At 38.6% G+C, this 13,440-nt stretch overlaps 1 gene segment (V, D, J or C); it reads right to left on the bottom strand.

Annotated features, from left to right (window-relative positions):
• Positions 1-2,790: 2,790 nt before the first annotated feature.
• On the bottom strand, positions 2,791-3,382 carry LOC138833384 (immunoglobulin kappa variable 1-27-like). The segment is given in 2 exon segments: positions 2,791-3,101; positions 3,226-3,382. Coding segments are annotated over 2 exon segments (366 nt in total).
• Positions 3,383-13,440: the final 10,058 nt, after the last annotated feature.

Genomic DNA, 13,440 nt, shown 5'->3' with positions numbered 1-13,440 from the left:
CAGGGTAATTGAAGAGGTGGGAACCACATGACCTCAGTTGAGCCAGGCCTACTACTTAATCAGTCAGCTCAAACCTGCCAACTACTAATGAGCAAAGTTGGATCATCAAAGGAAAAAATACAATCCAAAAGCAACTTTATTTAAGTCCTAGAAAGGTGTCTGGTATTGCAGAGGACCAGTATTCGAGACCTTACTGGCCAACTGGATTGGAAACCACACTTTGGTTCAACATACATCCATTTTACTCAAGCTATTTGAGAATGGCCAGGTTGAAAAATGCTAACATCAAGTAAGGAGTGAGATTCATCCCCAGAGAGTCTTCCAACTGTCATATTTGTGTAGATGCTATTGGGGTCTCCCAAAGAGTTCCTAATCAAAACCTGCTATTTGATTTCTAGCTTTAAACTGGTAATACCTATAAAATGTAGATTGGGTTAGATCCATTAGTTGATTGGATTAGATTTATTATCAGCAGAGCCTTGGTAATTATACTAGACACCATCAAGGTAATAACAGAACAACTAAGTGCCACTAGTAGCATGGCATGGAAAGACTAGCTCTAGGTATATAGGCTGGAAAGGGAATTATCTCTGTGGTGATTAGACACCAGTGCTGCACAAAGGCCTTACATAGATTGAAAGCTGGCAAATGGTGAACCATTTACTAGCTTGTTGATCAATAATTTGGAAGACAAAGGAATGGTGCTGTCCACATTTGCATCTAGCACTTGTTTTCATATCAGTGCCTCTGTTGGTGGCTGTAAGAATGAGGACAAAACAAACACCCATTTCTTAAATATTCTCCCTTTGGATACTGCTGAATGGGAAAGTCTACATTCTCCTTTTCCTATGAAAAGATTATAATTTCATCTTCCTTCATCCTTTACAAACAAAAATTACTTATCTCAATTCAGATGATGGGGAAACCCAAACCCACTTGGTTGTTCTCCTTCAGAAGTCTCAAGTGTAATCCCAGGACTAAATTATAATGATGAATCCAAAGTAGTATTTCATTTATAGACTTTTAAAGAAAATAATCTTGTTATTTGTAATAACTACTATCAGTTTAGGAAAAAGCAGAAAAGGTCAAAAGCCATGAACATATGACCATATAAAATGATATTAAGTAAAATAAACCCCAAGATAGGGACACAAATGTTTAAATAGGGATACAGGTTGACCCATTGTTACAATAAGATGTACAGGACACTGTGTTGAATATGAACTTTACATCTTGGCCGGGGGGGGGGGGGGGAGGAGGAGTTGACGGGTGGGGGGTGGGTGAGATTAGTTGAGGACTTGGGGAAGGAAGGGATGGTAGGGAAAAATAAAAGAGGAGGCATCAATGCTCAATAGGAAATGTACTCATTACCTTACTCATGTAACTCTAACCCCTCTGTGCAGTATTTTTACAATAAAAAATGTATAAAAAACAATACTGACAGATTACTTATGGGACCCATGCTTTTCCTTACTAAATCTCCACAATCTAGGTTCCCCAGATCTTCCTTTAAGGCCAGATCTGTAAATGTTTAACTACATGATTTAATACACTGTTACTTTGTTGCCTGTGGATAAATTAGAACAGAACAGAAAAAAGTGTAATGATGTGATCCAATAGAGAAGGTTGAGCAGATTGGGAGACCAGACATCACTCCCATCTCCCTTTAAACTCCCTTTTAACACTAGGCAAACTCAGTTTGTAGGAATGCAATTTAGCATAGCCAATATGGAGGACAGTAAGGAAGTTACTAAAATACCTAAAAAGAGACATACCAGATGATTTGGCTACCGCACTCCCAGGGCAACATCTGAAGGAAATAAAGCCAAAATACAAAATGATATTTATAAAGGAATTTCTGCATATATAGATTTATTGTGATACTGTTATCATTAGCAAAAATTTGGAATTGATCAATTGTCCTAGAATCCATTAAAAGTAGTGATGAACTAGTCCATATATGTATATATGTCTCTGTATATATATATACACATATATGTATATATGTACATACACACATGTATACAACACATTTAAAGAAACATGAAATTCTGTAATCCACAGCAAAATGAATGGAACAGGAGGACATTCTGTTAAAACAGGCCAAACAAAAGGCCATTATGTATGGTCTTTCTCATTCAAACAAACTTAAAACAATTAAAATAGAAGAGTAATTATGTGGGCCTGAAAAGGGCTCCAGTTCAGGAGGCAAGTGAGTGAGCACAGGGCAAAGTAGAAGGACGTGATCAATGTACATAATAGATGTATGTGGAGAATCCCAGAATTTTATTAATAGATACTGCTAAAATATGTTAATACAATAGATATCAGAGAAGTAATGACTAAATCTGAAACAATTAATCTGTTCTTTGTATTATAAACAATTCCTGATGGTAGCTCATACATATAATACTAGCTATTCTGGAAACTGACATCTCATGGTTCTAGTTCAAAGTTGGCCTGGGCAGGAAACTTTGTGAGACTCTTAGCTTCAATTAACCACCAGAACACCAGAAATGGAACTGTGGCTCAATATGTTGGAGTGCTAACCTTGAACAAAAGAACTCAAGCCCCAAGACTGCAATAACAATAACACAAAACCATTGCTGCTTAAAATATCTATTACTTGTGTTATTGTTTTATGAATCTCAGGTGTTGACACAATTCACACTCTTCAAGTCTATATTGTCTATATATGAGCAGCTCTGTCAGCAGGTGGAGGCACCAGGAGGAGCAGCTGGGGCAGCCCAGACTCTCACTTCTGCTAACCTGGGAGGTTTTTGTCATGGCTTATATCACTGTGGGAGAGTAACCATAATAATTTTGACAGTAATAAGTGGCAACATCTTCAGGCTGCAGGCTGCTGATGGTGAGAGTGAACTCTGTTCCATACCCACTGCCACTGAACCTGGATGGCACATCAGATGCCAAAGTTCTACTATCATAGATCAGGAGTTTAGGGGCTTTCCCTAGTTTCTGCTGGTACCAGGCTAAATAGCCATAAATGTTTCCACTGGCTCTGCAAGTAATGGTGGCTGTGCCTCCTACAGATGCAGACAAGGTGGATGGGGACTGGGTCATCTGGATGCCACACCTCGCATCTGGCAGGGGAAACATGAAACAAATATCCACATTATTACCCGAACTATAAGGAGGCTCTCCTGAAGAGTAAAGCATCATGGATCACACTGAGGAATTTTAATGCCCAATATTCTTTATCCTTACCTGGGAGCCAGAGCAGCAAGAGCCCCAGGAGCTGAGCAGGGATCCTCATGTCCATGTTGTGTGCTGACTGGGACAGACTGCTATACCGACTATGAGCAGCCTATGAAGAAGTCCTGAGGGCAGTGGGCTGTGCTGTTGGCACATGCAAATCATCAGCATCTGGACAAGGTTAAACATAACTGTACAGCTGCCTCATCTCAGTAGGTCTACACATTTGGAGTCTCAGGAGACTTAGGTCAGGCAACAGACTGCATTGTAGCCATAGAAGAGAATCAGCACATTTCTTTCCTGTGGGTGGAGCAGACCACTGATCTCATTGAAGATAAAAGTCTCTTTCCTTTTTATTTCTTTATCTAAGACAAGACCTGTCCACTAAAAGGTTAGTTCCAGAAATTTATAGACGTTTGTATAACACTCATTTGGCACATGCCTTTGTTATCCAGAGAAGGAACTTTGGGAATTGCTCTGGTTCACTGATGATCTTTATGTGGCAATTTGTCAACACTGCTGTCCTGCAATGCAAACCTTAGAGGTGAAATAAGAATGTAGAGCGATTACATTGATTAGAAAATAGTTAAAACTTGTGAACTGTGCAGCACAGCCTTGTTTTCTCCTATGTCTCTGAATTTCTTGCATCAGCAGATACATAAAAGCAAGATATTTTCTTCTCTTCAAACCTGACCAATCTTTTCCACCATCCTAGGGGTGTGTATAATTTATAATGCCCATTATTGAGGTCTTCATATTCCTTCTGGGTTTTAAACATCTTAACCAAAGCTACTGGGTTTGAATCAGAGATTCTCCTTGAAATGAAATATAAATGTGGGTTATGCTGAAGCCTACTGAGTTGCCTAAACCTACATATGTTCCTTTCACTTGGTGGTCTCTTATAGTATATGAAGAGAACATTGTTTAACAGCTGTGTTAAAGATATTGGGCCCAAGTAGAACGAGTAGAACCATAGAAAGGAAGATTATGTTGGAATTTTTTAACAGAATCCAGGAGCCAGCAGTACATGGAAATGTCATTCATATTGGGAGGAAGCAACATGGGGCTTAGAAGCAAGAGTGAGGAGAGCTGATTGTCTATGCCAGGGAGAAAGAGCATTGCAGGCTGCATTGAAGGGGCTGAGGTGGAATGAGACACAAGGACATCCATATGGGCCTGTGCAGTTGTCAGGGCCCACAAGTCACTACTGCATGGGATGCAAAGTTGACTCATCTCATCAGTGTTATGCCAGTCTGAGTAATATATGAGCTAATATGTGAGGGGGATGTATGCTATGATCATGTAAGTGACAGTGACAGCTGGTGTTTCTCATCATCCAAAAAAGTTGATCATGTGGCTAAATTCATGAGGGATCAATGGAGCCGACAGTCTGACTCTTAAGGGAAAGAATTGTAATCTAACTACAGGAAAACTTTGTCTAAGAATGTATTTAAGAATAACCTATTTCTGTGCATGCAGGTGGAGAAATCACCATAAATTCACACATATATGTATGTATGTATAAGACTAGATGAATGAAAGTGTGGATGGATAATATTTTACAGCCTAGAAATAATGATGCTCTAGTTTCATGAATAGATGGCACCATCACTAATGTACCTGTAAACTTTCTCCAATAAATGAAACAATTTACCATTGTGGAAATAATTGAATTTTTTTTATCAAAACTAGGAAAGTCTAAGATAATTTTGGACCATTTTGTGCCAAAAACAAAAAAGATTCCTGGTGTGTGAGGTAAAGGAAAAAATAGAGAGAATCAGCTAGCACAGGATGCCCACTGGCCAATTTCAAGGGATTTTGAATACCATATAAATACTAATATACACCATTAAATCAATTGTAAATCATTGAATTTGTCATGATATTTTCATAAGAAATGGGATATTCTAAAATGATCAAAAACTTCACAAATTTTCATAAATTGCAAAAGGGAAAGAAATTGTTATACAGCAGAGAAATCTGGCAGCCATCACCTAGTCTAGAATTGAAATGAAGATCACTATTAATGATGATTCAAACCTTGGGTCTGTTAAGAGTCACCAGAAAAAGAACACAGTGGCACTTCTGGACTTTGCTCACATATATGCACTACTGAATATAACCTGGAGGAAAATTGCACGAATCTAGTTTGAGAGACTTTCAGAAACATGGCTGCTGTGCAGTCACTAAGAATGATAAGACCATGATTATATCGTGGTTTTTTTTTCTTACACAGTAGGATGCAAAATAACATACATTCTTCCATTAAAACTCATTCATCATTTGTTAATATTTTACTGGCAGTAGGCAGAGATTTCAGTTTACAGAAGAATGGAGAAACAAAAAGTAATTCAAGAGAGGAAGCTCAAACAAAACTTAATACAGGGTTCATTTGTTATAGCAAGATATGATTTTTTCCTACCTCTCTCCTCTGTACTCCTGTGTCCTACTTCTGTAATTAGGACAAGGTTTTTCCTTGCTGTTAACAAATTGTAGGACCATGTATACTCCTTGCCACTCACAGGCTTCTTCCTACCACTAAGATCTCAGTTTCTCTTTATGAGGTCAATACAGGTAAGGTCAGCTTTGACAAATACTGGAGACAATCACTGCCCAGGGAATGACTTCTCATACAGGCCAATCAGCTATCCTTCAATGGGATTAAATTAAACATCCTTAAAAGCAAACTGCATACAGACAGTAATAGCTGTTTGTAGTAAGGGCTCTGAAGTGCATAGCAGACACATTGGAAGAGCAAACATATATGTCCATTCTTTCATCTATGACCAAGGTCATGAGTTATAGACTGAAGAATGAAAGTAAGTTACATTTTGAAGGAAGTATCATTAGGAATTAGAGAGATATAATTGATCAAACATACTTTCTCTCCCTTTGCCTGTGAACAAACAACTTAAAATGAAGATTGGTTCTCTTCATTAACAGAGATATTAAAAATGTTACAAGGGGATCCAGGTTTGTTTTGAATAGAGTCAGGTCTGGTTCATGTTACTCATTTGGGTGTTTGCTGATTTCCAGTTGCAGGGACATGATGGAATGAAAAATTAATATCCTTATTCAGAGGATGAGTTTGTTAAATGGGCTTCAGTGAAATCACACAGGATATTTCTAATAAACCACAGATGTTCAATTTTGACTTGTTTCCTCTTGCTCTCATTCTAATCATGCTAAGAGGTGAACAGACAAAATGTGTTCCAACATGCCCACTACCCACTTCTCTTGAGTAACAGTGTTGCTAGAGAGAGTGACAAAAGGGGAGCAGGTGGGGTGGTGTGGCTGGAGTCTCAGGAAACAGGACAGCATGAGAAGTATGTGTTCATTGTCTTGCCTTTGCATTAAAATGAGTGTTCTGTAAGATCAGTGGTTTGTGTCTACAAGTGCTCATGGTACTGTAAGGAAATGTAAGAGAGCTCAAGAACTGAAGGTATTTCAGCTTTCCCCACAGAGGGAGCTGTGGCACCTTAAATCTCTTGGTGACAGAAGGACTGTTAGCATTTGAGATGTCATTGGGGGAACTAGTTGTTCTGAGGTGCAGCAATGAAAGGGATTCCTAAGTATGTGAGAACTCATTCTTGAAGATGGTGTTTGCACTGATGGAAATCTAAGAAGTCTCTTTGGATGATCAGGATGTGTTATTTAAGAACTCAAGCATGTGAGGTCATTGTGTTTTCTATTCTCTGATTCCCATTTGGTCTCTTTCATATTGCTATTAGGACCTTATTTGTTCCACTATTTTCTTCATTTATTCTTTTTTAGGTGTTTGATTAAAGATCAAAAGCTTCAATGATGTTTAAACATTCGTAATATTCATAATCCTTAAAATAACTACTTTGAAGTCTATTTAGCATTTGGTGGTTGCTTACTGATGTCATTCATCTTTTTTAAACTTTTTTTGTTGTTGTTGTTGTGAGGCCTGAACTCTGGGCCTCTTCAGCTCAAGGCTAGTGCCCTACCACTTGAGGCACAGCACCACTTCCGGCTTTTCCTTTTTGCTTATGTGATGCTGAGGAATCGAACCCAGGGCCTCATGCATGCAAGGCAAGCGCTCTCCCACTGAGCCAACTTCCCAGCCCCATTTTTTAAACTTTTCATTTCCAATTTATTGTTTGAATCTCTAATGGCTTACCTTTATCTACATAGCATGACAAATGCCACTGATGGGTCAGGTTTCCTACACTACAAGTCCATCCTACTTCTTCCATATACCCTGGTGTGTGGATTGAGAGTGCATTCAATGTGCAGCCAGGTCACCTCCCTTCCCTTTGCTCAAGGCCTCTCTTGTGTCTCTGTCACTCACACATGGAGTGAGGTTTCAGAGAAGAGTATTGAGGGGAGGCCTAGGAGGGATGGGGGAGAATGATGAAAGGGTGTCATAAACTGTACTTGTACTTACAAACTGATTGGTTGAATGGTAACCACTTTGTACAACTACTTAAAGACAATAAAGGTATAATTAAAATTAAAAAAATCATTTTGCAGGACACCAAAATCAAATACTATGGGGAAGAACAAAGAAATAAACAAAAAAGATCACATAGTACATTATAAGAACATTAAAAAGAACAGCAAGAAATATAAAAAAATTGTGTCCCTTTCTTGGGATTCATTTCACTTAACATCAGCTTATATGGTCATACGTACAGAGCTTTTGACCTATTCTGCTTTTAATTTTTGTTGCTTTTAATTGGAGTAAACATGGCCTTTTGTTTAGACTTGTTGATCTGAGAACTGAGGTTCACAGCCAGCCTGAACAGAGAAAGGTCCCTGTGATATTATCTCTAATTGGTCAGCAGAAGAGTTGCTTTGGGGTTCAAAGTGGCAGAGTGCTAGCCTTGAACTCAGGGCCTGAGCACTATCCCTCATCTCTCCAGCTCAAGTCCAGTGATTAAGGAAAATGCCAAGGTGTATGTATCCTAGCATGGAGAAAGACACTCCTGGGACCCTGGCAATGATGAAACATCCAGAGGCAGTTACAAGCCACTGCTCGGGTGGCAGAGATGGTATCAGATCCTATTTCACCCTTCAAAAATTGAGGGGCTGGGAAGGTGGCTCAGGGGTAGAGCACTTGCCTTGCATGCATGAGTCCCTGGGTTCGATTCCTCAGCACCACGTAAGCAAAAAGAAAAAAGCGGGAAGTGGCACTGTGGCTTAAGTGGTAGAGCACTAGCCTTGAGCTGAAGAGCTGACGGACAGCACCCAGCCCCAGAGTTCAGGCCCCACAACCAGACCCTCCCCACACAAAAAATGATCAGAGCCAGGAAGTCATGGGAAAGTAAATTGTAATCTTGCCTTTCTAAATGTCTGTCTGCTTCATAACTGGGCAAGAATGTGGCAGTCATCTAAGTGGGTTGTAAAATATGGGGGATAGTTTAAATCCCCAAATTAGGACTTTGAGCAGATATAGGGCATAACTGTTGGAGACTTCTTACATTACAGAAGGGGTTCATTTTACCTAACATCATCTTATCTGATCTTTTCGGGTTGTCTCAGACATATACTAGTTATTGCAAATAAGGGAAACCATGGTGAAGAGCAATAGTAACTCCATTTTAAGATCAAACCCCCTGAGCTGTGCTGCCCTCAGAGTAACTCCCAAAGAGCCATGCTGCCCTTAGAGTAACCCCCAAAGAGAAAGTTGTTGGAAAAACCCCAGGTTGCCACCAACGCTGCCCATTCTTAAGGAACAGAACAGTTGCCTAAATGTTCCATCAGAAAAAGGGAAGTTGAGCAGGGTGGACTTAAACCCCCTGAACTTGTAAACTTGCTTGTGTGGAAACCCCCTAAACTTGTTTGTTTGATACTACAAAAGCTGTGCTAATTATGTGCTCAGGGACTCTTAGCATCACGGGTTATTGAGTACGCCGAGGACCAAGCTCAAGCTTGCAATAAACGACTCTTTGCAAACAGCAAAGAGTGGTCTGTGAGGGGCATCCGAAATCGGGTACTTCAATAGGATCTATGTTTCTTTGGGCCCGGCTTACTTCACTAGATAAGGACACAAGTGTTTTTTTTTCTTTCTTGCTATTGTTTCTAAAATATTTATAAGGTGATACTTTTGTTGCATTGTATGTCTCTTCCCCCACAGTATAACCCCTGTTTTCACTGTATTTGATGTTGGTATACTTTGGGGAGGGGAAGGGAAAAAAAAAAACAAATTGTTTAGGGATACAGGTGGACCCATTGCAACAATGAGATGTACAAAATCCTATGTTGAAAAACAAACTTTAAAACTTTGGCACCTGGGGTGGGGATGTAGTTGTGGAGATGGGAGGGGAGCGATGGGAGGGGAAAAACAAAGGAGGAGGCAACAATGCTTGATAAGAAATATACTCATTACTTTGCTTGTGTAATTGTAGCCCCTCTGTATATTATTTTCACAATAAAACTTTATATATAAATATATATAATATATATAAATATATATATATATATATATATATATATATATATATATATATGAATTACAGAAGGGAACAGCCCAAGGAAAAATTCAGAACTCTTACAGAAAAAAAATGATTTCATGTACATAAGAAAAAACATGGGGAATGAAGTAAGGAGGTCAGATTTGCTGGTGCCATGTTGGCCACATGGTAGATGATAGGGTCTGGTATCTTGTCTTCATGCTGGGGGAAGGAAAATGCCTCCACCCATCATCTGACTCCCAGGTAATGGATATGCCCAGATCCCTGGAGACAGGATCAAGCACTTGGCTGATAGAAATTACCAGTCCCAGGCACTGGACTGGCAGATTTAGTAACCTGTGCACCTGTCCCCTGCTGAGACCCTATTTAGGCCCAGCCCAGCCCAGCCACCATTATGCCATGCCACATTTGTCTCTGTGATCATGTCTTGTCTTCTGGCTCATCTCCAGTCATCATGGCATCACAATTCACCTCTCCATTGGAGTTGAATTGCTTTGTTGGTATTGTTTTTGTTCTTTCTTTCCTCTCTGGCCAGTTTCTTAACCGTGTTTTGTATATTCGGGAGCTTCAGGCCTTTGTAAATATGGGTGGCTAGCAGCCTGCTAACTGTGTAATCAAGACTCCAATATTCCATCTCCTAAATGTAGCTTCTAGGATGTTTCACCTTAGAATATGCCTAGTGAAGAACGTCTTCAGTCTGTGGGCTTTCTATTTATCTTGCTAGCTATGTCGTTTGCCAGGCAGAAGCTCTGCAGTTTAATGCAGTCCAAGTTATCCAATCTCTTTTTGATGTGTTGTGATTCCAGGCCTTTATTAAGGAAGTTTTGACCCGTGTCATTGAGCACTTGTGTTTGCCCTATTCCTCCCTGTAATATTTTCCAGATATCTACTTTTACCTCAAAGTCTTTGATCCATTTGGAGTTGATTCTGGTTGCAAAGTTCTATACAAAGATCTAACTTTAGTTTAGAAAGACATTTTTTAAAACAAAAACACAGATTTCCTTTTTCTAAAATCAACTCTTGGTTCAACTCTTGTTTTACATTGTTTATATTCTTACACTGATTTATACTAGCAGATAAATGCATTATAAATTTGTTTGCTTTGTATTTACAACATTAAGAAAATGTTAACTAATTTTCTAAATTTTCCTTACTACAGACCTTGGAAAGCTATTTGCATTCTTTTTAAGTAGCATTTCTTAAAATTTCTGAGCATACAGATGAACTGTGGGCCTCTTTATAAGCTAGTGTATTTGTGAAAGTGTTTCTGTAAGGTACAAGTTCTGAGTAATCATAGTTTCTTTTGTTCTTGTGCTTTATCTCCTTTGGCATTTCCTTCAGTTGATGGAAACTATGGGAAGCATAAATACAAACTATCTTCAGTGTATTTCTTAAATCTGGCTCCAACACTTGACATCCAAAAGCAACTGTGATTTGGATCCACATCTCTTCTTCTGAGATAGGGCAGGTATCAGAATTGGGAAATAAAAATCTCATACTGAGTAGGTAGGACCAGAAGTAAGAAGTCTTTGTAGATGGCAATACTACCAAAGGCAATCTACAAATTCAGTGCAATACCTATCAATATCCCAACCTCATTCTTCAATGAAATAGAAGAAGCAACCCTAAAATTCATATGGAACAAGAAAAGACCCTAAATACCAAAAACAATCCTTAACAGAAAGAATAGAGGAATATCAATACCAAATTTCAAACTACTGCAAAGCCATAGTAATCAAAACAGCTGGGTACTGGCAAAAGAACAGACCTGAGGGCCAATGAATTGAACTGAAGACCCAGAAATGAACCCACAAACCTATTGCCACCTAATCTTCAAAGAGGGAGCTCAAAAATAGAATGGAAGAAAGATGGCCTCTTCAGTAAATGGTACTGGCAAAATTGGTTAAATGCCTATAGGAAACTAAGGCTAGATCTTTATATACCACTCAAGTCTTTGTTCCATTTTGGAGTTGATTCTGGTGTATGAAGTCAAAGGAGACACCCTGAAAACATTACACGAATAGGAGAACTCTAGGACTCCATGGCACAGGCCAAAATTTTCTTAGTAAAGACCCACAAACACAACAAATCCAAGAAAGTTTCGACAAAGGTATTGCATGAAACTGCAGAGCTTCTGCATGGCAAAGGACATAGCAAGATCAAAAGAAAGCCCATTGATTGGGAGAAGATCTTCACTAGCCATACAATGGACAAGGGCCTCCTATGTAAAATATACGTAGAGCTCAAAAAATTAAATCCTCCAACAACAAATCCTCAACCTCCTGATTAACAAGTAGGCTAAAGACTTAGAGTTCTCTGAAGAAATAAGAATGGCAAATAGACACATGAAGAAATGTTCAACTTCTCTGGCCATAAAAGAAATGCGAATCAAAAGAGCATTGAGATTCCACTTCCCCCTAGTTAGAAAGGCTAGAATCAAGAAATCTAATAAAAGATGCTGGAGGGGATGCCTCCAAAAGGGAACCCGACTATATTGTTGGTGGGATTATAAATATAAACTTGTTCAACTACTTTGGAAAGCAATTTAGAGATTCCTAAAAAGACTCCACATTGAGCTCCCCTATGACCAGCAATCCCACTTTTGGGCATTTACCCAAATGATCACAAACAAGGCCATACTAAAGTTACCAGCAAAACTATGTTTATCCCAGCATTATTCACCATAGCTAAGATATGGAACCAACCCAGATGCCCCTCGGTAGATGAATGGATCAAGACAAAATGGTATATATATATATATATATATATATATATATGTATATATACGTATATATATACGTATATATATGTATATATACGTATATATATATGGTATATATATGTATATATATATATATATATATATATATATATATATATATATAGTGGAATTCTATGCCTCCATCAGAAAGAATGACATTGCCCAATTTTTTAGGAAATGGAAAGACTTGGAAAAAATTAAGTGAAGTAAGCCAGACTTAAAGAAACATAGGTCCCTTGTTTTCCCTTATCTGCAATAACTAATATGTCTAGGACAAGTAGAAGACGTCAAAAGCTACATAAATGTGAGCATATAACCTGATGCTAAGCAAAATGAATCCTAAGATAGGGCCACAAGTGGTTTTATCATTCTTGATGTAGTTTTTAATGTACTTATAAAAGAAACAGAAAAATCACATAGTACATTGTATATTTTTCCCCCATGGTATAATTCCTGTTTTCACTGTATTTGATTCTGATACCCTGAATCTTGTATATATATTCTTCTAATTTGGGGAGGGGAAGGGAAATAATAAAATGCTGAAATAAGGATACAGGTTGACCCACTGTAACAATGAGATGTGCAAGATACTATGTTGAAAAGGAACGTTACAACTTTGGAGAGGGAGGAGGGAGGATTTGGGGAGGAGAGAAAGGATAGATGGAGAGGGGGGAAGGAGTATTTGTGGAGGAAAGGATAGTGTGGGAAAACAAAGGAGGGGGTAACAATGCTTGATAGGACATGTACTCATTTACCTTACATAATTGACAACAATGCTTGATAGGACATGTACTCATTTATCTTACATAATTGTAACACCTCTGTACATTATCTTTACAATAAAAAAACATAAATGTCTTTGTAGAGGTGGAGACCAAGCTTGTCTTTAGGAAGCCCCAAGAAAAATGTGAACTCTATAGAGGTGTGTGTTGGGGAAGAGTGTGGAAAAGATTGTCTACTGCAGTGCTGACCAAAGCTTTATACAATGTACCTGGAAGTACAAGGGTTTTCTACTGTTCTTGGTGT

The sequence above is a fragment of the Dipodomys merriami genome, unplaced genomic scaffold, assembly GCF_024711535.1.
Source record: "Dipodomys merriami isolate MVZ:Mamm:240054 unplaced genomic scaffold, mDipMer1.0.p SCAF_204, whole genome shotgun sequence".
Classification (NCBI taxonomy): domain Eukaryota; kingdom Metazoa; phylum Chordata; class Mammalia; order Rodentia; family Heteromyidae; genus Dipodomys; species Dipodomys merriami.
This window is presented reverse-complemented; position numbering and strand designations above follow the sequence as displayed.